Source organism: Eucyclogobius newberryi, unplaced genomic scaffold (assembly GCF_026437365.1).
Source record: "Eucyclogobius newberryi isolate DKJ021-1_F unplaced genomic scaffold, fEucNew1.0.hap1 SCAF_3, whole genome shotgun sequence".
Lineage (NCBI taxonomy): Eukaryota > Metazoa > Chordata > Actinopteri > Gobiiformes > Gobiidae > Eucyclogobius > Eucyclogobius newberryi.
In genome coordinates this window covers 13,816,332-13,839,648 of record NW_027315945.1, presented here as the reverse complement: position 1 = coordinate 13,839,648, position 23,317 = coordinate 13,816,332, and the positions used below count along the sequence as shown (strand labels likewise).

Genomic DNA, 23,317 nt, shown 5'->3' with positions numbered 1-23,317 from the left:
CAATGCTTTATGTTTCGATATGGTAATGATTTATTTGATAAGCGTGGAGAAGGAATGGAAAGCTCTACAGTAAAGCCATCAGACTTGTAATCACAAAACAAGGTGGTGTGCACAGGAGCTCGAGGTCCCATCTGTCCCATAAAGGAGCTACTGCTGGCAGATGCCTTCAGCGTGCAGTTTTATGGAGGGCATCGGGGCCAAGCGCACAGACATGTGTTTTCAAGCACCGGGAGATGGGATGACCTGGAGCTACAGACCCAGACTACAGCCGTTCACAGGTTCACTCAGAGGTGTGATGATGAGCACAGACGCCAAGGAACAAGACCCAAGCTTTCTGCCAGTAAACGTTAAGCTTAATTAATCCAAGGGAAATATATGCTTACTATGACAGTAGATTGAGTTAAAAAGTGAATGCCAAATTAGAGATAGTAATTTGCTTGTACAGGAATTCTTTGAAGGAAAGTATGCAACATTTGAATATGTCGTTTTTTTGTCTATAACAAGAAAAATACTGCACAAAGAGCTGAAGAAAAAAATACAAAATTACAGAAACTTTCAGTGTAATCTTTCAAATAAATCGGTGTACATAATCCCTCATTTCAAATAAAGTGCACTATTGTGTTTCATTTCACAGTCCAATTACTTTCCAAGTGATATTTGAACCTTAACCGCAATATGTACTCATCAATGAATTGTTGTTAATGTCTACATTTTCTTTTCTGGTTAATCTAAAAAGAGTGTTGATTATTTTTCTCAATATTACCCACTCTGACATTCATTTTTGCTGAGTTAGGAAATTATGAAACGTAGATATTTATTGCATTGACACTGTGGTGGTGTTTATCAAAGAATAAAGTGACAGTTAAGCTTTTGCCCACCAACCAAAGGGTAGTTAGTTCAAATTTCACAAGTAGGAAGTGCTATTCAGCTTTAAAAACCCGCCAAATCAAAATGTGAACAGTTCATAGTGGTGACTCCAGATGAGAACGAGACTATACGAGTCAATTATGGGAATTTAAATTAATTGCATTCCTCATGACTTAATCCTCACATTGGAGCTTTGGGATTTTCGCTTATTAACAATACATATCTCATGTTGTTTTTCTCACGTTTTCGTGAATTCTCTTGGTCCCGGGTTGCTAACATTGTGGTTGACGTAAGGCTTCCATCACACATGTTTGCACTTTCATATCTGTATGGTTTTCATTTAAGGAAGTGAGATGATTCTCCGAGAGCGTGCTCCTGGGATTTCCATTTCATTATACCAAGAGAATGAGTCAACTCTGGGAGGTGTTCCTTTCTCTGGGATTGCAAAAGAAAGATCATGCGTTTTACTTGCTTGCTTACTTACCGTACTTTAAAATAAATATTGGATTTCTGCTGTGTTATGAGGACAAAATGGTGTGTTCTTGTATACAACCCAGTTATATTTTTATGAGTAGCGGCGGCAATGACTATCTTAGCCAGCTGTAAGAGGGAGCAGCAATTTTCCCATGAAGCAAACCACATGCATTATCTGGGCTCAAATAGGTTCATCTAAGAGGTTTATGGAGGATATCATACATCTTACCCCGATACTTTTGTGAGCGAGTTGTATCTTGTTCAAGCGTCCTCCCCCTTCACTACGGTTTCATCTTTTCCACCTGCAGCCTGGACCTGCCCATCCATCAAGTAGATCCCTGCCTCCTCCTCCTCCTCCTCCTCCTCCTCCTGGTCCTCCTCCTCCTCCTCCTCCTCCTCCTCCTCCTCCTCCTCCTCCTCAGCTTATCATGATTTACTGTGTTAACAATTACTCTCATACTCCTACAATGCGTTAGTGCAACAGAAATAGCCTGTATGTAAGTTATCAATCATGAGAACATGTGCTGAAATGTTTATAACTACCTTTGTTTATATAGATATATATATATATATATATATATATATATAACGGTATGTTCCAAATAGTGCTAACCTTTTTCGCAAATTAAAAGTACAGTCAAAAAGACCATGCTATTTTCAGAGGTGCTTGTCAATTGTGAGTTTATGAAGAATGAGGCCAACCAAAGAGCAGCAGCAAAAACAATTTAAAAAAAATAAATCTCTCCAATTGTAAATTAGTAGAAGTGTTCAACCTAATGGCAGAAAGGTATTATGGTTTTAGTGAAAAGAGGTCAACATTAATCAACCAGTGACATAACAGTAACATTAGCATGGATGATGATGGTGGATGGATGATGAATGAGTTTTTTGTTGATTTAAATACATTGTATTTATATGATAATAAATTGGTGTAAGCTAGAGCATTAGAGGAGTGGCGTTGGAATGGCTAAAACGTTACGAACATCACATTTTAAATCAGTATACATTACTCAAAAGGGCACCTATAGAGTAACACGCCTTGACACTTCCATTGGTGTGCCACAGGGGTCGATATTGGGCCCAAAACTTTTTTGTTCCATTTATGAATGATTTATGTATAAGATTTAAAAATACGAAATAATGGCTCATGGAAAAAACTTCAAAAAACTGATGGAAAAAGTTATAACCAAAATCAGTCATTTGTCTCAATGGTTTGAATTAAAGAAATTATCATTTGCAAGTTTTTGTAAATTCTTGTGCTCTTAGGCCTATGTAATTTATCAAATGTATCCACCCTTGGACCAACTCGTAGAAGTGGACATCTTCCATATATGATGTAATCAAAAGAACAACGTGACGAAAGTGACTTACAACATAATTAAACCCAGACAATGAACACGGTTACACAACGTTTACATTTCTTAGCTTTCACATATTTATCAATCCATTGGCCAGGGAGGGGTACAGATGGTCCTTCTTGAATATTCTGGAGTCCAAGATACTTTTGAGGGAAAAAAGCCGACAAAGTGAATTGCTGGGCTAAAAGTCTTGTAGTGTGCAGGTTAAAATTAACAAGTACAATATGTGAATATGAGAACACTTTTTTGTCTCAATATGACGTGTCACGATAACATCCTGAGCTAAACTAAAGATATTTACTTTCACAGCTAACAGATTTCCTTTCATTTTCATCCAAATTGAGGTAGGAGCAACAACAACAGAAATGTCCGGTAAAGCTCCCAAGTGTAGGGTTTTAATTACATTTTGTCAGGATAGAATTGGGTGGTCACATATATTTTTACAATAGGCCCCATTGAGGTACGGCGCTAGTGCAGTAACAGTAAAATCCAATGGGCAGGTTATGTAAATATTTGCTGTGAACTTTGAACGTTTCTTATACAATGGAGGTTTCATTCTATATTTTATATGGCAGTTTGTGTATGTGAAGGATACTATAGTAACAGAGCAGCACACAATACTTTACAGTGTTCTGTACACCTTTCAGAGCAATCATTAAGATTCAGCATATAAGTAAATCATACTGTATTTTAACCTTCTTTGTAACCATACATTTTAGCCTAATATAGCCTAATAAACAATGTTAGTGTTGCAAGTTGAAATGTATACTATGCATAGTAATTTATAAAAAGATAACATCGTCAGATTACATTTTAGAGGATTTTACCTCTTGTGCATGTTTTAGATTTCATTGGAAAGTCAATGTAAGAAATGTAGTTCATCAATTTCACATATTTACTTCTAATTATCTTTATCAATTATCTGTCAGCTCCATAGTGCATGTGACTTCCTATGTTATAAATGTAGTTTTCTGCACTGACTGGACATGTTTAAATGTTTGGTTGAAGACACAACAAATACCAAAAAATACATTGTTCTTTTTATTCTTGCCATTTATTGGTTTACTGTTAATTATATATGTTTTTTAAATTCTCACCTATTTTAGATAGATACACATTTTAATGCGGCCTGGTGGTGCAATAGCTTATTTGAGTATCGCTTCATTTGTGTGACTGATTAGCTCTCACGAGGGACTCTTTCAGGGCTCAGAGCTGTTTGCAATTAGTTTGTCAGCTCCTGCAGCGTGGGAGTTGGCATATTATTGTGATTATATGTTTACTGTGTTTTGTGTAAGGTCGCTTTCACCAGAGCTATATAACATTCCCATTCCAGCTGGTTGCCTGCTGCACATCCGAAGAACGTGACGATTTCATAATATTCAGAAAATCCATGAAAAGCATGTTTTATCCGGGGAGGCTTTTATTAGTTAAGTAAAACGCTCTCTCAGCACTACGTATGTTGATGAATGTGCCCAGTAACTGTATAAATGTGTTTTATTGCGTGAATACATTGCTCTAGGTTTATCTTCGCACCACACCCGGCACTGCTAGAATAATGTCTGCAAATCAAGTGCAGCGAGACTATTGAAAGAGTGTAAACACAAAATTCTGTTGAATGTAAAGGGGTGTAAACGACTTGAACGTACAGACATTTTGCTGACAAAGGTTGTGATACGTTCATGGTGGGGCCCTGTTTGTATGTTCTGAGACGTTTTTTACTGTGTTCTGACATTATTTGTTTTTTCTTCAGCGACTTGAGTCAACAAGTTTACAAAAGGTGTCAGCAATGGACCAGTGAGTTAAATATATTTGGGGTGAATCATTGCTAGAAAGCCATGTTTGACTTTCGTATACATACTCATTTGTTGTACATGTTTGTAGGAAATGAGAAAACCACTGATGGAAGAAATAAACCAAGAAATGTTCTCTACCACAATCTGCCAATTTCATTTACAACATTTATGAACTTACAGGCAAAAGCATAAAGCATATTTAATGAAACATGTTATGTACAATTGACCTTAAAGAGCTTATCATGTTATAATTGCATTCCCTGATCATTTTCTTACTCACAGCAGTCTTTCTGATTAATATGTATGTTTGAATCCCCCCTCACCGTTCTGCATTCATCAACTGAGTGCTTAGAAAATGTCTGTTTTCACCAACCCCCTATCTCTGCCCACTGCTCTGTTCTTACTCTTCAAACTCCAAATCATATATTTATGGTTCAAAAATGCCCCATAGTAATTTACCAACAATAAAAACAAGTAAATGAATATCTGCTTCATGCTTGGGTGAACTGTGAACAATTGTAGGTTTGGACAGAAGTCAGTGGACCTGTTTCTAATGTACAAAACCTAAAACAATGATCTGCTTCTTTCTGAATACCTGTAAAAATCTTCTTTAAATGTTCTGCAGTTCAGCCCACTTCCACATCTAATATGTTCCAATGCTGTTTCCATGTTTTCCCATCACACCGGAGAGTACATGGAAAACTTGTATCCTCAGCCCATACTTGCTTTCAGCCCGTTGCCTTAACAACAGAAGGAAAGTTCCCCTCACCGCATAAACACGCCCTCCTCCCTCCCTTTTTCCCAGAGCCTGCCCTTTTTAGGCTGTTCCTCTTTTTTCCATGTGAAAGGGGGGATAGTATGACAGCTTTTCCTGCTCCTTGTGGATTGGATTGGAGCTCGTAGAAGCAAAGGAAAAAAAAAAAAAAAAACTCCACTCCAACTTTGAAAGGAAGTTACCACCTCTTCTAAACTCTCAGTGTACACACACGTTCATGAGGACTGGACCACAGCAGCAACACAGAGTCAACAGTGCAACGGGCTACTCATAATGCCGTGTTTCTTTTTGAAATTGGAGGGAAAAATGGGCAGGGATATTTGACATTTGCCTTAGGGCTGCCTGTGTGGATACAAGAGCTGTTAGTCATCTTAGACCGGTGAGTTTTAAAACTTTCTAACCCACTTCTAGCTGTACTTGTATTTGGTCCAATTGTTGTTGTTCTTTGAATGTTACTTTGAAATGTTCTACACTTTTCTGACATTCAACAATATTAGAGTCCATGTAACTCAAAATTAAGTAAAAGTTTTGAGTTACATGTACAACTTGTGTGTTTGACCAAGTTGCACATTTAAAGCTGTAGTCATTCTAAATTAAGTACATTCTTGGGATTTCCAATGTCAAAATGTAGCTGATGCTGTGCTTGCCCTGTTGTCCAGACAGGATGAGAGAGGCTGGCTTTCCGGTGCAGCTGTACCATTTGGCAAACCTCAAAGAATTAGTTGTCACCTCGCAGTTATCAAATCAAACATCCTGCTTTCTTCCTCTATTCTCTAGTCAGAACAATAACGCTTATGTGATGTGTAATTAAAGGTATTCTACGCTGCCTGTCTCCATGGAAATGTTATTGATTTGCCTCTCATGTTCCACAGTATGGCATAAATCTGTCTCCAATGAATCAGGCAGGTGGCGTCATTAGGTGAAGTTACAGGTCAGATCTGTTTTTGTGGGTTTTGTGCAATAAAAACCCTTAGATATGTTGAATATTCCAAAGCAATAACAGTTGCATGGCGGCCCTTTAAAGACAAGTGAGGCCAAAGACGTCATAGGGATTTGCAGTGTACACATGGGGCATATGGTTTGGTTTTGCCCACACTAAATAGCAGCTGACCATATGCTTCAGTATGTTTCTCCAAGGTTCCTCCAGATCTGTAAAACATCATGCAAATCAAATTCAATCCAATATGGTAACCTTTTTGAGGTGTAAGATATTCACAACTATTTGATTTACAGACAAAGGTTAGTTTTATGCAGCTTGTAGAAGTTAATATTGTTGCACTATACGTAACTTTTCTGGTGGAGGGTCAGCCAACTGTTAGTCTAAATGAAAGCCTTGCCTAGAATTTTCCACAGAAAGGCATGAATATCGATCCATGGACACAAGTTGGTGACACTACCAGACCAAGTTACATGTCAGGTCGGTGGAGAGGCGAGCCTGCTGATTGTAAGAGTGCAATGACAATACCTTTTATCGAAATAATTCAAGATAGAAACGTTAAATACCATCATGTTGAAAATTCCAGGCGAAGCAGTAACATCTCCGTGGAGACAAACAGGTGTGTGACCGTTTCCCATAGAAGTTACATAGTACACCTTTAACTTTAAATAAGTTTGATTCTATTGAAACTGTGTTATCACGGAAACATACTCATTATAACGTAGTGTCAGCTGTTTACATTTGTGTATTAGCTTACCAACAATGCAATGGATCCAAGACAATAAGACTGCATGTGTTAAAAGTTAACCATTGACTTTATTGCAAGTGTCCAAAGACTGTGACTTTGCATCTTCCCTTTTGAACTCAATGCTCTTCTTCATTGGTGGTTTTCAGGTTCTAGACTGTGCCATGAAATGTGTAACCTAAAGAGTTCTATTCGGGCCTAGACTTCTTGTATTACAACTGAAACAGCATTTTAACAGTATTCATTTTAGCTGCCCTCCCCCCAATTTGTATTGACATATTATAGGCCACTAGAATATAGAAACTCAGCAATTGGCAGTATTTGCATCTGTTGAGAATCATGCAGGTCTTGATAGTGACTCTACTATCACCAACTTATCAGCACACTTTCTGCAGACTTCTAAACTAGAGACCATTTTGAGTCAAAGCTGTTTGTAGCCACAATCTCTCCTCTGCATTCTTAAAACTCTATTTAAAATTTCCCCTGCACATTCTTACCAAGCCTGCAGCTCTCCATCCTTATCAGGGCGAGACCGAGGTGGAGGCTGCACCGAAGCGAGTCAACTCTCTGGGGTCTCTTTCAATTTGCTCTATCTGAGTGGGCCGGCAACACTCTGCCTGTTTAAGTAACTCAGATAACCCTGCGCTGGAGAAGTGTGAATTTGTGTGTAGCTAAATTGCCCCTCCAAGGCCTCTCCATAACTACAGTGATCTGACTCCTCAATGACCTTTCCTCACCTCCTTCTCCCTCTCCTCTGCTTTGTCTCCCAGGCCTCTCGACCTTACTTATCATGCGACTTGTCCTATCTGTCCCGAGGATGGTGGTTAAACTTCTGTGTTTACTCAAAGGTCAAAGGTTAGACGCTGGTTTTAGTTTCCTGTCTCGACTCCCATGGTGCCAATCTGTTAGCGAGGGAGAGACAGGGGAGGTTGTGGAGAGCCCGGGATAAGTCCACAAGACAAATGAGTTTTGACCTTTAGTATTGCAAACATAATTAAACAGAACAACCACAAGAGCCTGTCCAAACCGCAGACTGGACACACGATGACGCTTGCTGGGGTTTTTATTAGCTCTATCAGCACACAATATCCATCTAAATTAGACATGTGTTTTCTTAGCAAGTAAGTTCTGCACAACTATTGTCTTAAGAGACCTTATCCCGTTCCACCCTTCTTCTTGTATTTTCTATTCTATTCTTCCAATTAATTCCATTCTACAAGACTTTTTAGGCTATGACAAATACTGTAACTCATTGTTTCATGGTTTAAACAGCATTTAGGCTTCTTCAGACATCTTAAACTGTTTGCATCGGTCCAAACGTATCTCACTTTCCTAATGCATCCCGAGCATCATGATTATTCAACACGATGAGTTTGTAAGCGCGTTTAGCAACTTTCAGAGGCCAGAGGAGTTTTTCTGTCACTCCACTGCTTTCAACAGCACCAGTGTTATTTCTTGGTTTAACTTTTTACAAAACGGTGAGAAGTTCTAGATCTTTTGGCAAGGAAATTTTAAACCAATTTCTGTTGGACCAAGGTCACGTAACCTAAGCATGCAAAGCTCTTGACTCCATCTAGTGTTGAATTTGTGTGTTTACCTAAGTGTTTTCTCGACTGACAACGCTGTATTTTTATCACAAAGCAGAACTATTGATTTTCAGTAAGAATACTGAGAAGAATGATGCGCAGTACTTTCAAAAACATGATAATGGAGCTTATTTCACATATTCCGTCACTGACGCTGAGGTCTGAAGGCCAGAGATCAGCAGAGAATCAGCTGATCCCTTTGAACATCAGCATCACCCCCAGCCATTCCACAGCCATGCCACAGCCAACACAGCAGCCCATTCAAACAAGCCAGACACTTATCTATAAAGGCTTTATATGAGGCAATGGGCCAAGTTATCTATTGCACAAATAGGGAATTTCAGCTCAAATAAAAAATAATGTTACGGAAAATGTTAGGGTATCATTAAGGAGGAAAATTAGATGTCAAAATGCTTGAAAGTCACTTGTTTTGACTCGCTTTTAATATGGTTACCAAAGTAACACTCAAGTATGTTTTTATCAACCTACTCCCTCATGTTCCATCCTGTACATACAAAAAAGTTATGTGAAATGTGTTATATTGGATACCCATTAGTCTTTTACTAATGTGAAGACTATTCTTCCTGGGGCCCAAGTAGTCATACATTTCATAATAAAAACATTTATAATAACTCCAAACTCTGCCTTATTCTTACACACTAGAACTTACTGTATATATCAGCTAATAAGCACCTTCTGAGATTCGAAAATCAACATTAAATATTTACATGGGCGTTCAACATATTCTTCGTGACATTAAATTAAGTCAGCCTTAATGAGGAGAGTGGGGCAAGCAAATGGTACACAAATCTGTACATAATGGCACATGTGAAAAGAAAATGAGGACATCCATGAGGATGGCCCTCAGAGGCAACTGTTGTTGTGATTTTGGGCCTTACAAAAATAAATTGATTTGATTTGATTTGCAGGAGCTTTTTGAAAACGGTTGACAAATTAATACCAATGATTTGCTTAACCTTATATCTTAATCTGAGTTATAAATTGTGACTTGAAACCTTACATACTTGTGAACCTTATCCAATGCAACAGAAGATATTTCAGTTTATAAATCCCAAATGAGGTATTAAATTGAGAGAACCGATCCAGTGTTTTCACAGTATAGTCTGCCAATGAGCAGCACGTAAAAGCCTATCCAAAAGCATTATAAAGGCTTTGCACTGTCCCTGCAGAACATTCCTGGCTAAGATATGGTGTCTAAGGTTTCGACGTTCTGCAGGTGATGATTAGTCATTGACAAAGTATACGCGAAACACTATCAGTTGTACGCCTCTAATGCGTCCAGTTGGGATGTTTCAGCACAAATCAGGAGACTTATTATGCAATATGGACTTTTATGAGCTTTTAACCTTGTTGTTTTCCTTTCTCGCGGACCCACTCAAAGTTTTATTTAGAGTGATTCTTGCATTTTTATTCTCCAGCATTCAAGACGTCATTGCTCTGAAAATGTTTTCTTCTTCTTCTTCTTTCTTCTTCTTTCTTCTTCTTCTTCTTCTTCTTCTTTCTTCTTCTTCCTTCTTCTTCTTCTTCTTCTTCTTCTTCTTCTTCTTCTTCTTCTTCTTCTTCTTCTTCTTCTTCTTCTTCTTCTTCTTCTTCTTCTTCTTCTTCTTCTTCTTCTTCTTCTTCTTCTTCTTCTTCTTCTTCTTCTTCTTCTTCTTCTTCTTCTTCTTCTTCTTCTTCTTCTTCTTCTTCTTCTTCTTCTTCTTCTTCTTCTTCTTCTTCTTCTTCTTCTTCTTCTTCTTCTTCTTCTTCTTCTTCCTCCTTCTTCTTCTTCTTCTTCTTCTTCTTCTTCTTCTTCTTCTTCTTCTTCTTCTTCTTCTTCTTCTTCTTCTTCTTCTTCTTCTTCTTCTTCTTCTTCTTCTTCTTCTTCTTCTTCTTCTTCTTGCAAAAAGGCATGTAAAAATCAACCAGTCACCAAAGTTCTTTTCTTTTATTAAATCCGTTCAGATCAATATTTATTTCAGCATAAATGTCCAAAAGTATACCGGTAATATATATTCAGACTCTTGGTTCTAGAAGTGCTTCCAAAACTAACAAGCCAACTATTAATTTCCCCCATTCTGAATGTCACTGTAATGATTCAAACTAATCATCATACATTTATTGTAACAATTCATCTAATAAAAAATAAAGAAAGAAATGAGCTGTAGGATTTAGTGACACAAACAGTGATCTGGGTCGAAGCAGATCACTATAAAAGATACTTCAATACAGTTTCTCTATTGGTGTAACACAATGGACCAGAATTCATAGATATTTAGATGAATTCTATTTTGCAACAGAGGCATAAATGCTCCCACTGTATAACGTGTCACATGAATACCTCACAGTGTCCATTTTTATCCATGCAACGGTAACGGCCTTGGCAACAGGTCTGAACTTTTTCATAAACTCCGCGATACATTCCACGGCGTCAGTCATGAAGAGAACACACTTAAATTCTTATGAAGCGCCGTAATCCAACGGGCTGGTGTAATTGGTACAGTATGTGACAGTCCAATATCAGTGAGCGATCCCAGCTCTGTTTCTGGAGCCTGCTGTTTAGGGATGAAACCTAACCCCTCGGCTCCTTAGAGTATGAATGATGAAGGATGCTCACACGAATCAGCGTCAAGGCAACAGGAACCAAACACAAACGACAAGCACTAAGATTTAGAGTGCACGTTTGAATTGGTCCTGTCAGCAACGCACGAGGCTGCTGTATACTGCCTTGACATATAGTCCCGTCTTCTTAGCTGTTGCTATGATAACGGCAGAATATAAATTGGATAAGTCCTTTGTGATTTACATATAAGCAGTGACTCACCTCGGGAACACATCTGGCAGCCATTAGCCACTTGCCATAACCCCAAGCCCCGTCCCGTATCTACTTTACCCTCTTATTACCTGCTGCTGCCCACACATCAGTTAGACGATGCCCCGTGGTTCACTTCTTATGAGACAAAGATTCAAAAAAGATGATTTCAGGCCAGTTTTGGATACTAAATAAACAAACCATTCTTTGTCACAAAAAGTGTAATATCTTGAGGTTAAACAACACTTTGATTCTATGCGCTCTCCTGCTGAAAGTGCTAAAAGCCAAGCTGCTGTTCATTGAGTTAAAATAAAAAGCAGTTGTTGAAAGCTTGAGCACAAAAACAGAGTGTTCTTTAGTTTGATATCAACAGTAAAACATTCAAGAAGCTTGGATTTGCAAATACTAGTTAAAGTTTGATGACAATGGGGCTTTCAGGAGTCACAGTGGGGGGAAAGTGTTACGGCTAGACAGGTTCAGGAGTGCTTGCAGCTGGTATATTACACTTCACCAAGGTCATACATGGTTCATATGGGTTTAGTAGTACTCCAATACAGCAGATGCTTGAGCGTTTTACATCAGAGAAAAGGTCAATATTTAATCAAACAATCGCAGTTGATGGTTCTAATATTTTAGACATGTAGCTTTTTGAAATTTGTACAAAGAAATGTATCTGTTTCTATAATTAGTAACATGTGAATTCACCTTACTTCCATACTTACCTAGTGAAAGATGTTATTGAATAAATATCATTCATGAATATTCATATTGTTTTCTTAAGTAGAACAGTTTTGTTGTTTCTTCTAAATCAGACAATACTGTAAGTAAGAGAAGGTACTGACATGAACTCCTATTGTCTTATATAGAAGAAACAAGAATATATCTCTTTACTATAGCTTCTAATGAATGAATGTACAATGTTAGAAGTGTTTTCATTATGTAACAGTCCATAGATTTCAACATACTATACTTCGGTGTTAGAACCATCAATCAATAGCATCTTCCACAAACAGTCTGAAAAATGGTGGGAGCAGTTGTTGTAACACTATCAATATTTGAAAATGAATAATGAAGTTAATATTTGTCAAATTTCACTTCAAAACGTGGACATTTTACCAAACATGGTCACAACATCTGCTTCCAAACTCTCTGCTAGATATTCCAGTTCAACCACAGAAATGGTCATATTCACCCTAGAAGAGTTACGATCTCAACATAAAGCTCTACTATGTCCGTTTACTGTCTGCAAACTGACAGAAGCTCCTTTCAGAAGACTTTTCTCCTTCACCTTCTGGTTTTTTCATGAGCGTTTTCGCAGACACTTGTAGCCAACCCTAGTCTGGCACTTGTTCTGTTTGTTAAACCCCCACCTCTTTTGTCAAGGGTGCGTTTTGGAGATTTGTTCACTGGCACGGTTACAGGTGTGTGATGAATGGCCTGCTGAAATATCCGGCAGGTATTTTTGTGATACAACTCGGGATGTATTTTGACAGTTTGCATGTGGCTGTTAAGTTTTGATCCTTCGCTGGGGGAGTTGGGAGATGACTGTGCGGCGGCCAAGTTCTGATTCAGTGTATTTTTTTAGGAGATGGAATGTGAAGTAGTAAATAATTGGCTTAAATTGGGTTATTTAAAGGCGTTCAACATGAAAGCCAGACTCCTTACCCTCAGACGTCTAATAATGAGTGCAAAATTGAAGTTAAATCAACAGAAGACTTTTTTACAATAAACAAGATAATTATCATTACCGAAATACTCTGCAACATTTTTGTTAACTTCTGTTCATGTGGATTGGGCTTCACAAAAAGTGTGTCATGTATTGTTGCCTATATTTCCTCAGGATTAGTCAGAAGCATTCCAGTTTATGTCAAATGCTGTGTTTCGCAATAGCAGTTCCTAGACATAAGAGTTGGAAAGAGATTCTTCTTGACCTAAGTGTATCAGTTGGGATCTTGCAATGTTTTCCCTAGTTTCACAATTTTAAGTTATATTTTACTTCCTCACTATAACCACAATGTGAATGGCAAAAGCTTTTTTAATTTACTGGGCTCAAGTCAGTATTGACACTTTTATTTCAAACTGTGTTCCTTGTGCTTAAGTAAGTAAAAATTTAATTTTCTGTATTGACAAAAAAAAAAAGTATTAAGCAATAATTCGAAAAACATGAAAACATGTCACAAACACTTATTGCTTACTTGAATTAATGTTTTGTTTTAGGTCTATGGTCCTTGTGCATTACATTCCATGTTTTATCCTTTGTTAATTAATAAATAACATGATCAATGCACCCAAAGACAGCATACATATAGCATATAGGAATGAATATATAGAAAGCTCCCATAGGCTTCATGTCACACTGAGATCTACTGTTGGCATTAAGGCTGTGCGTATACTCCATATGTGCAAAATATGTTCAGTTATTTCTTCATGTAGTATTCACTGCGGCTTGTGTACCGACTTACAGATGGAGACTATAAACTTAAGTTGCCTTCAGTGTTGTCCTTCTGGTTTAAAACGTACATTCTCAGTCAATATCTATGGAAATGAGACAAATCTCTGCTCTTAAACAATAGTGGTTGTGTCGGAGGATGGGTTTGAGGGAAGGGCCAGACCTCACAGGAAGGAAGGAGACATTGTGGGTATCGAAAATCGGAAAACAACAAAAAGCACTGTATGTCACAAGTGGAAGTACGCTCAAGTAAACAGTGTCCGAAATAGCACTTGACCCTTTATTAGGTCACAGAGGAGAATGTCATCCAAGTGTCAACATGAATCTCACCGGTCAAACTGTGCTGGGAGGCATACGTTGTGATTAACATGCTTCATCATCAAACCATTCAGCGTCATTGCAAAACTGGTGCGCATGGCTCGGAATTTGGAGAAAAGGCTCATTATTCAGAAGGAAAAGCTAACTGTTGGAGAAACTGTGGCAGCCAGGAGGAAACCACTATCACATGTTTTGGGACTGTCCAGTCGCTCAAAAATATTGGACTGAAGTTCACAATGCACTGCAGACTGTTGCCATCAAAACTCCTGCCATGGATACAATTAATGGATACATTTGGACCTACAGTAAATAATGTTTTACCGATGTCACCCAGCTTCAGTTCATATATTCAGTCTGTAAAAAAAGTACATTATTTTTGAGTGCTGTCTACTCACACAAGATTTCACTCTTTTCAATACTAAGGGTGGACGATATTGACAAAAATGAATCTCTTTCTTCTTTTTTTAGAGTATCCCGATAACGATTGTCGAACAGAAATGTGTTAAAACATGTCTTTAAACATATTAGTTGAGGTTCATTTAGTAGGACAATGTGAAATGTTTATCAAATTAATCACAAAAGAGCATAAACATCACCTTACATCCTTTCCTGAACGCTTCCAACACAACTTTTAATCTGCTTTTTTGTCGCACTTTTACTAAAAAATAACATTAATGATATTATCCAACTATTATATTTTACCACCTCTAATCAAAACCACAATTAAGTAACTTTTGGAATGCTTGAAATAACACAAGATGGAAAATATGGAAATGACGCAACACTTCACCCAGGAATCTAAAGTCATGGGAAAGGTCCGTGACAAGGAACATGGGACACAAATACAAGATTTGCATGCCAGGCCAAATAAACAGCACACCAATCATTCAACTTGCTGGCACAAGTAACTAAAACTACGACTATCTTTCTTATAACATTTTGTAGATTCACAATTGTTGTGGGGTCATAACCTTCCAAAGACTTTTCTTTTCTTGCCCCATAGTCCCGGCGTTTTGAGATGCTACTGAGCATTACAGAAGTTGTTTAGTTACAACTGCTTCACAAAAACACCATATGGGAGAGTCATTTTGGAGCATTTTTTTATCTCACGGAGCAGTTGGTGCACAGCTCTCACCAGTTAACGCAGTGTAAAAAAGCCTGTTTGTTTGTACTTGTTGTGCATAGCTACAAAGATCTCAGCCAAACTCACATTTGTCAAGGGATTTTTGTTCATGGCTAGACCTATTACTCCAAGTTGGATGTAGCTAAAATCTGATTGTAGAAAATGACGCTTTCTTCTCAAGGCTGATGTAGCGTCATAGAAAAATAGGTCACTCTCTGAAAGTTGAGTCTGCAGAGGGTCTGTTAATAATTTCCTTCTTGGAGTACCACCAAAACACAACAACACAACAGGGCAGTAATTAGCCAAGCTTTAAACAGGTTTGGAGTCTGAACCTTCTGCATTCCACTGTATGAAGAAGGTGAGGCGTCCATTTGTAAGTTTTGACCTTCAATTTAGAAGTTAGAGCTAAAAAAAATGTATACTCCAGGTTGTGTACGACAGAGTTGGTTAATACTTTAGTTTTGAAGCAGTTACATTTCTAGAAAAGCTTACCGTATTTTCCGGACCATAAGTTGCACCAGTAAAAATATGCATAATAGAGAAGAAAAAAAAATAAGTAGCACTGGAGTATGAAATGTGGTTGCAAGTGTGAAAATAACAAATAATATCACATATAAGTTGCTCCAGAGTATAAGTACATAAGTAGAAGTAGAAGTAGAAGTCGTACCCCGGCCAAAACTATGAAAAAAGGTGCAACTTATAGTCTGGAAAATACGGTAGTTATCGTGTCTGATGCATTACAAGGGCAAATATTCTAACTCCAAAGCATTGTGGAGTCGATTAATTGTTTGACCATTATAATTCGGAACATAACTCCAAATTTGATGCATGATGGAATTTCCAAGCTCTGTTATGGAGTAGGAGATAAAATGATTGGAAAAAGCAGCAGTGATTTTTAGATGGTGTTAAAACCCTAACTCACCGAGACAATTCCAATTTATCTTCTCATCGCCATTCATTCACAAGTCACACGCCTATTTCATTGAAACAGGGCCTTTATAATGTATATTTTTGTGCGTATGTCGTAAACAGCCATACATTGGTGGAGGTCTAACTTGCTCAGTCCTTCTGTTTTACCCGTGGGACAAATATTTCCTTAATCCTGTGGCTAGTGAAGAATAGATCCCATTAGTAAAGCAGAATTATGCTCTATGGGAGGCAGGACATCAACTTGTGCATAATTGAAATGAAGGGAAGGAAGGAAGCGTGACAGGAAGACAATGTCTATCCCTGTTGAGCTACAAAAACAAAAGGCACATCGTCTCGCTCCCATCGGGACCAGACAGGGAGAGCCGGGTGGTTAGAGGTTGCCACGGTGACCGGTCTGTGCGGTGTACATAGGATCTGCCAATAGTCAGCAAGATCCGAATCTGGCTTGGAAAGCACATCGGCTCAGCTAAAGCAACCACAGCTGGCACAGAACGCCGAGCTGAACAAAGGTACGAGTTAGAAAAGTCCACAGCGCAGCATTCTGAGCGGACCCCACCTGATGCACACTGAACCACCGGCAAATTAGGGCTCACACTCAGCAGGGCCCGAGGAGTCAAAGAAAACATTTGTGTGGTTGTGGAAAAATATGGACGTATGAACTTTTCCGTTCTACACTTTCCCAGTTGGTAATTTTTGTATTTTTTTTTATTCTGTGCCGCGTCATTTTTTTTCAGTCTGTTCAGTTCTGATTTCACTTATTAAAACTCTTACTTACCTATTTATCATGCCAACTGGACACTATTGAATTGAAGGTGTTTTGTGGCGGGTCTGCGACCGACTTGTCTCCATGGAAATGTTATTGACTTGCCTGGAATGTTCCACCATACGCCATTACACTTATTGATCTCTATGGAGACAAGCAGGTAACACCACAAGAACAAGTTACAAGTCAGAATGGATTTTTTTGTTATATTTTTTGCAATACTGTGGGATATTTTGCCAACAATTCCATCTTCAAATGCGTACACACCGCCAGAAAAGTAACATATTACACCTTAAATGTGTATCAAATGGCTCACACATTAAAATCAATACAACAAACTTGCTAACATTTAAGGTGTTATTATCCACAACGGTTTTATTTATACCACAAACACATTTTACTTTGGAATGTGTGCTGCCTGCAACATAATGTAGACTTAACCATAGCAGACTAGCACAATGTGGGGGAGAACAGTTCAAATCTGTTATTGCAAGTGTTAAAAAAAAATTTTTTTGCTACTTTCTTCTCCAAAACAGCGGCTATTTCCAGTCGCTTATGTTCCTGTTAATGTTTTGTATTAAGTCAGTCTTGTTGGCAGCCTATGTGTTTCCCCATGTGTGGACAAAACAGACGGCAGCGTGTGGACAGTGAACGCCAGTCTTCAGTCTTTGTGGCCATGTCTCCTGTCATTGTTTGCACTGCAGTCACCTCAATGACTCCAAATCTTTATGCAGCCTGACGTTTGTTTGCTCTTGTCCCAGGTCGGCCAAATGAACTGTTTTCGCCAGAGGAGCGAAGGCCGCGAGTCCTGATATTCGCCGATCTCAACAGAAGAGCAATAGAATCAGTCACAATGACCTGGGACTGAAGACTTTCATTTTGTGGTGAGTTTTATACTTAAGCTCTGTTCTCCACGCACATTGTTTATTACAGATTTTATAAGGAGTTTAGGGCTACGTTCTCATGTTTGTTACCCAACCGCATTACATATGGGCCACATGTGTGAGGGTTTATGCTTGAACTTTCCCGAAATGTTGGGATGAAAAAAATTACTGTAAACTTCAAAATGATGGTAACAATGTAAAGAAAAGTATATTAAAAAAAATTAAACAAAAAAAAAAAAACTTTCATTGGGAAAAATAATTGCATTAAAGACAGCTGAGGGGAAAAAATATATATATATATAGTTAATACTACTACAATCTTTTATTGATTAATACGACATCTAGTACTACCTTGTCAGTACTACTCCTGGATAGGCATGTCACAATATAAAATGTTAGTATTACCGGTCCGTTTATTGTGAGAAAAAACATCACTTAGTATTATTCATGATTATTGAAACTTTGACAAAAAAACAATGAAATCTAGGTCAATTTTTTGGGCTGCATATTGAACTAAAAATACTTAAAACTGTAATGATTATTATTATTTGGTTCTCATGCTTATATTGTGTCCTGAATAATCTTGACATTCCTACTCCTGGAACTACTTTTAAAAACGTTAAAAAGACAGACAATTATTAAAAAAAAAAAAATATTACTTTCCTCTGTCAATCCACATAAATCCCTGGGAAACAGACAAAACTCAAAATGAGAGGACAGAATGTGGTTTGAGTTGGAGAGCGCACAGATTTTTATTTTATTTATGTATCTATTTTCAGAGGCTGCCACACTACTAGCATAAGTTCAAGAGAAATGGTGCAATAATTAGCAGGAAAAGTAAAAGGACTTTAAAGAATAGTAGCTCCCGAGGTGAAACTGATTAACATATTGGACGTGTTATCAATGTTAAGTGTCAAGAGGAAGGTTATAATACAAACAGGAGACAGGAAATGCACTAGATTACATTTTTACATAATACATTTACAAATTTAAATGACTAAACTCAAAGATCATTGTGCTGGATCAAACTGGTATTGGTTCAAAGTCCACAGTGACGAATATTAAATGGGATTCAAGCCAGTCTATTTTTATAACAGACAATAAACTTGTAGTAGTTTGAAATGACATCTGATCTGAGATAAGAATCTGGTACACTACACCAAAAACTGCCACATATTTTAAAGCAAAATCCAAGAAAATGTCCATACAGCACAAATGAGCCAACTCTCACAAGCGCAACAAATTGATCTGGCACTTCCATTAGTCAAGAGGAAGACCCCATGAGGAGACGTGGAAAAATTCAGTTGACCTCTTTTACGGGCGGTTGTCATGGTTCAGAGGGAAAAGCCGAGGCAGCCGCAGCCCCATGTGCCAAACGTGTTATGATGATCCCAGATGAAACCAGCTCTCTCACAGAGGGGCTTTTGTCACGCACCGGTGGTCGGCCATATCCCACCCACCTGAAGAAGTGCTGGAGTCAGTCAGTTTAACGTCCACGCGCTGTCCACAATGTCATACTGTACTCTATGTAGGTTTGGGAGAAATGGTGCCAAAAAAGAAAACAGTGTTTCTGTGTTCTCCAGAATGACCGTTTGAATTAATGGCTGTGATGTTTTTCAGGTGGTGAAAATATAAACTCAATATGGATGTGAAAAAGAAGGAGATGGACCTTCTAAGCAATACTATTGCAGCATATGCACATATAAAAGGTGAATTGCTTTGTAGGTTAACATGGTGTCATCAAGTCAATGAAGAAAACACATCTGAGTTTTGTATCAAGCTGTCATTTTAAGTCCACACTAGAATGGCCAACTCAATATTTTATACAAAAATATGGATTTTTTTTCTCTCTTTCTAAACTTATACTATGTTTAGAAATGTCATGGATTTTCCTGTGTCAAAGGTTTGTATTATGTATTGCAATTTGATGTTCACAATATGCCCTTGATATCAGAATACATTTGTCGTATGAATAAGTCACCATTTCATCCCATCAGATTCAGCCTTGATGCAGCAGTCAGCGGGTTAATTAAAGTAAAACCTGGCAATTTATAATGAATTTATGCCCATCTCTGTATCGATAAGTGAAGTTTTTTGACAATATATTTGCCGTATCGATATTTTGAGTAAATATCTATTGCATTCATATCTGCGCTCACGGCATTACATTTTTTTAAGATTTAAGTCTACATTAGGACTAAACAGGGCTAAAACCATACGTATGAAATCACTGTTTGTCCATTTTTATAATTAAAACATTCTAATTTAACTTGATTTCGCGTGTGTCCTTACCTTAGCCAACCCGGAGAGCTTCGGGCTGTACTTTGTCCTCGGGGTCTGTTTCGGCCTGGTGCTCACGCTCTGCCTCCTGGTCATCCGCATCTCCTGTAAGCCTCGGACCAACGTCTCCCCCTCCACACTTGAGAAAAAACAGGTAAAGGACATTAGCGAGGAGGACGACGAGAGCGAAGAAGAGGATGAGGAGGCAGAGGATGCAGAAACCACGCCCATAACGTTGCCCACCACAGAAATCCCTAATGGTAATCACACCAGCCATTCCGACGGGACCCTGAGCGTAAATGTGTTTACCTCGGCTGAAGAGCTGGAGCGAGCACAGCGGCTGGAGGAGAGAGAAAGGATCATAAGAGAGATATGGAGGAACGGACAGCCCGATATTCTGGGCACAGGGACTGGGACGATAGGCCGGGTGCACTACTACTAACATTTACAAGTCACCACATAAACACTGGGGAGCATTGACTTGACTAGTTGGCTCTTGACTTGTCTTAATGATGGGACCTCCTGAGATGGGATTGAAAAGATGTGGTTTTCCACGTTGCTCCGACAGAGCTGAAGTTTGTTTTGTTGCACTTCCAATGCTTCTTCTTTTCTACATGGAATAAAGCCAAAGTTATTAATCATTATGAAATGCAATAGTGTGGGTGCTGAAGGACACTTGAATATGTTCATTACAGTATATGTAGCTTGATTAAATGCACACACATTGTTACAAAATACTTTTTGTATGCAGTAAACTATTAAAACACTTTCATAACATGTTTGCTAATTTGGTATTCGTTGGCGAGTCAAATAAAAATGCGGTTTAGTTTTAACACAGTAAGTTCACATGAAAATAATATTTGTGTGTTGTTTCAATGAGATGCCACAGGACAAGCAAAACTCAATGTTGATATGTCTTTTGTTTTATGTAGTACTGAGATAGGTTACCAGGAAAAGGTGATATTTAATAAAAGTGCAAAGTCATGTGACACGCTAGACAGGACACACCTAATTAGCACTGTGGTTAGCTACTTATTTTCTGTTTAAATGTGATTTTTAAAAAGCTTATATTTACATTCAATTTGAAACCAACATGCTACAGATAACGTTCAGACAAAACAAAAATAGGAAATTAAAAAAATGCATATATTTTCTGATATTTATCTTGTATGTATCAATGTACAGTGTGCACCAGCTAATGGGCGAAGGTAGGTAAATACAATAACTTACATTAAAAAAAAATACTTGAGGAGAGACATAGTTCTTCTTGTTGACACAGGAAGTAGCATACATCTATCTAGCTATCAACTGTATAAAGAACACTGTTTTTGAAATGTCACTGGCATTCAAGTTCAATCGGAGTCCATACTTCTGTAAGTCTGAAGTCTTTTTTATCACAAGTCATCAAAATAGAGGCTCAAATCTGACTGGAGCCGTCACAAGTTCATTCACACTGTATTTAGCCATTAGCCATCAGCCATTAGCCATTAGCCACTAGCCACATTAGCCACATTGAGATCACACATGCCAGGCTATATCTGCTAACATAAGAAAACAAGTGTCTATTGTTTGCAATTTTTCCTTTGTTGTGGGAGGACTTCAAGTTAGTGCCAATATCTCAAAATTGTTGTTGAAGCTTGTTCGTTGTAATTTGGCCAACTATAACAGCCAAAACAGACATCAAGGCACCTTTTAATTGTAGTTGAGTGGGCTATGTATTATCCTTGGTGGTTAGATGATGTAGAAATAATGAATATGACATTTTTCAGCATACCAGAAGAACCTGAAACAACAAAAGATTCATGAGTATTGCAAATATGCAGGAGAACTAGCAAAACATCTTCTACTTTTGTTCAACTTATGCCTGAATTGGCTGCCATTCTGCTTCACAGACTCATGTGGTTCCTCACAAATCAGTGTACACTTTGAAACTTCTGTAGTGTGATAATGTTGTTTGTGATGCACTTATAGCTATAGAATAATGTCAGAGCATCAGTCTTCTTTACACGCAGCAAGGCATTTTAGCAACAATACAAACGTGGCAATACTTGGGTAGGGTATCAATCAAATAAAGCCCCTTTGTAACTCATTTTTATTACCTCCAGTAAAAATCCTTCATTTAAAACGTCCATATAAACGTACAGCGGTTTTATTTCCATTTCCCATGAGGTTTTGCACAAGATCTAATTTTACATCCAATCTCAGTCTTCTAATAAAGGCAAAACAGGGCTCGGCTGTTCATTTAGTTCTCATTTTAACGCAATTGAATCTTTATTGTTCATCTGAGCTCTATAATTGGCGTAACTTTATCTCAAGCTTCTTTAAAAGCTTACATTGACTGAAAATACTATCAAGTCATGCGGATTTGTTTTGTGAAATGATTCAGATCTGCCTCATCAGCTCAACATGGTGTTTATGTTCATGTGTTTCATCCTCTGTCAAACAGGGAGCGTGACCCAGCCATTATTATTTAACAGTGTTTTTTAAAAATAGTATGTTCCCATGGTGGTTTCAGAAGCTCCGGGTCTTTGATGGGCTCCAGATGTGCTCCAGATGTGCTCCAACGTGGGCAGCAGCACTTTGGCCTCCTCAAGAAAGCCACTCACAAGAGCATCATAACCAGAGGTGGGTGGATGAGCCAAAAACTGAACTATACTCAAGTAAGAGTAACTTTACTTCATCATTAGAGCTGCCATATATCGCCATCAAATTGAAATTGCAAATTGAAAAGTTTCATTTAGCATATCGTGCAAACATAATTTCCTTTGCAAACAACAAATGAGTCTCTACTTTTGTTTAAAATGTTAATAAATAAAAAATGGGTATAGATTTCAGTTTTCTGGACAAAATGTATAGTGCAACTAGAATTTTATTACTTGTAATTGCAACGCTTGTCAGAAAAATCGGTAGGTAGAAATCTTAAGAAATTACTCAAGAGTATTACATAATTGTATTCTCAAAGGATAGACACATAAGTATGCAGTTCTAAATCTACTCTGAAAAGTACAGTTTATTTGCAAAGTTAGAGTAGATGTAACTAAAAGCTTCTGACCATTACTGCAGTGTTCTTACTATGAGCACAAAACCAGGTAACAAATGCATGAAACAAAGTAAATACATTTCTCAATATCTCAGGATTCCCCATGTTACATAAATATATTAATATTTGAGTCACTATCACTATCGTATTGTCAAAACTGGAGGATACAAAGAGCTTAGGCCT

General features: G+C 38.0%; 2 protein-coding genes across 2 annotated transcripts in view; both read left to right on the top strand.

The window, feature by feature from the left end:
• Positions 1-23,317, top strand: part of LOC140374132 (uncharacterized) — a 181,185-nt gene that overhangs the window by 114,266 nt on the left and 43,602 nt on the right. The window lies entirely within an intron of this gene.
• eva1ba (eva-1 homolog Ba (C. elegans)) lies at positions 5,420-20,869 on the top strand. The gene is made up of 4 exons (XM_072460665.1): positions 5,420-5,646; positions 17,692-17,814; positions 19,435-19,523; positions 20,112-20,869. The coding sequence occupies exons 3-4, from the start codon at positions 19,457-19,459 to the stop codon at positions 20,534-20,536; spliced, it is 492 nt and encodes a 163-aa protein (XP_072316766.1). The 5' UTR covers positions 5,420-5,646; positions 17,692-17,814; positions 19,435-19,456; the 3' UTR covers positions 20,537-20,869.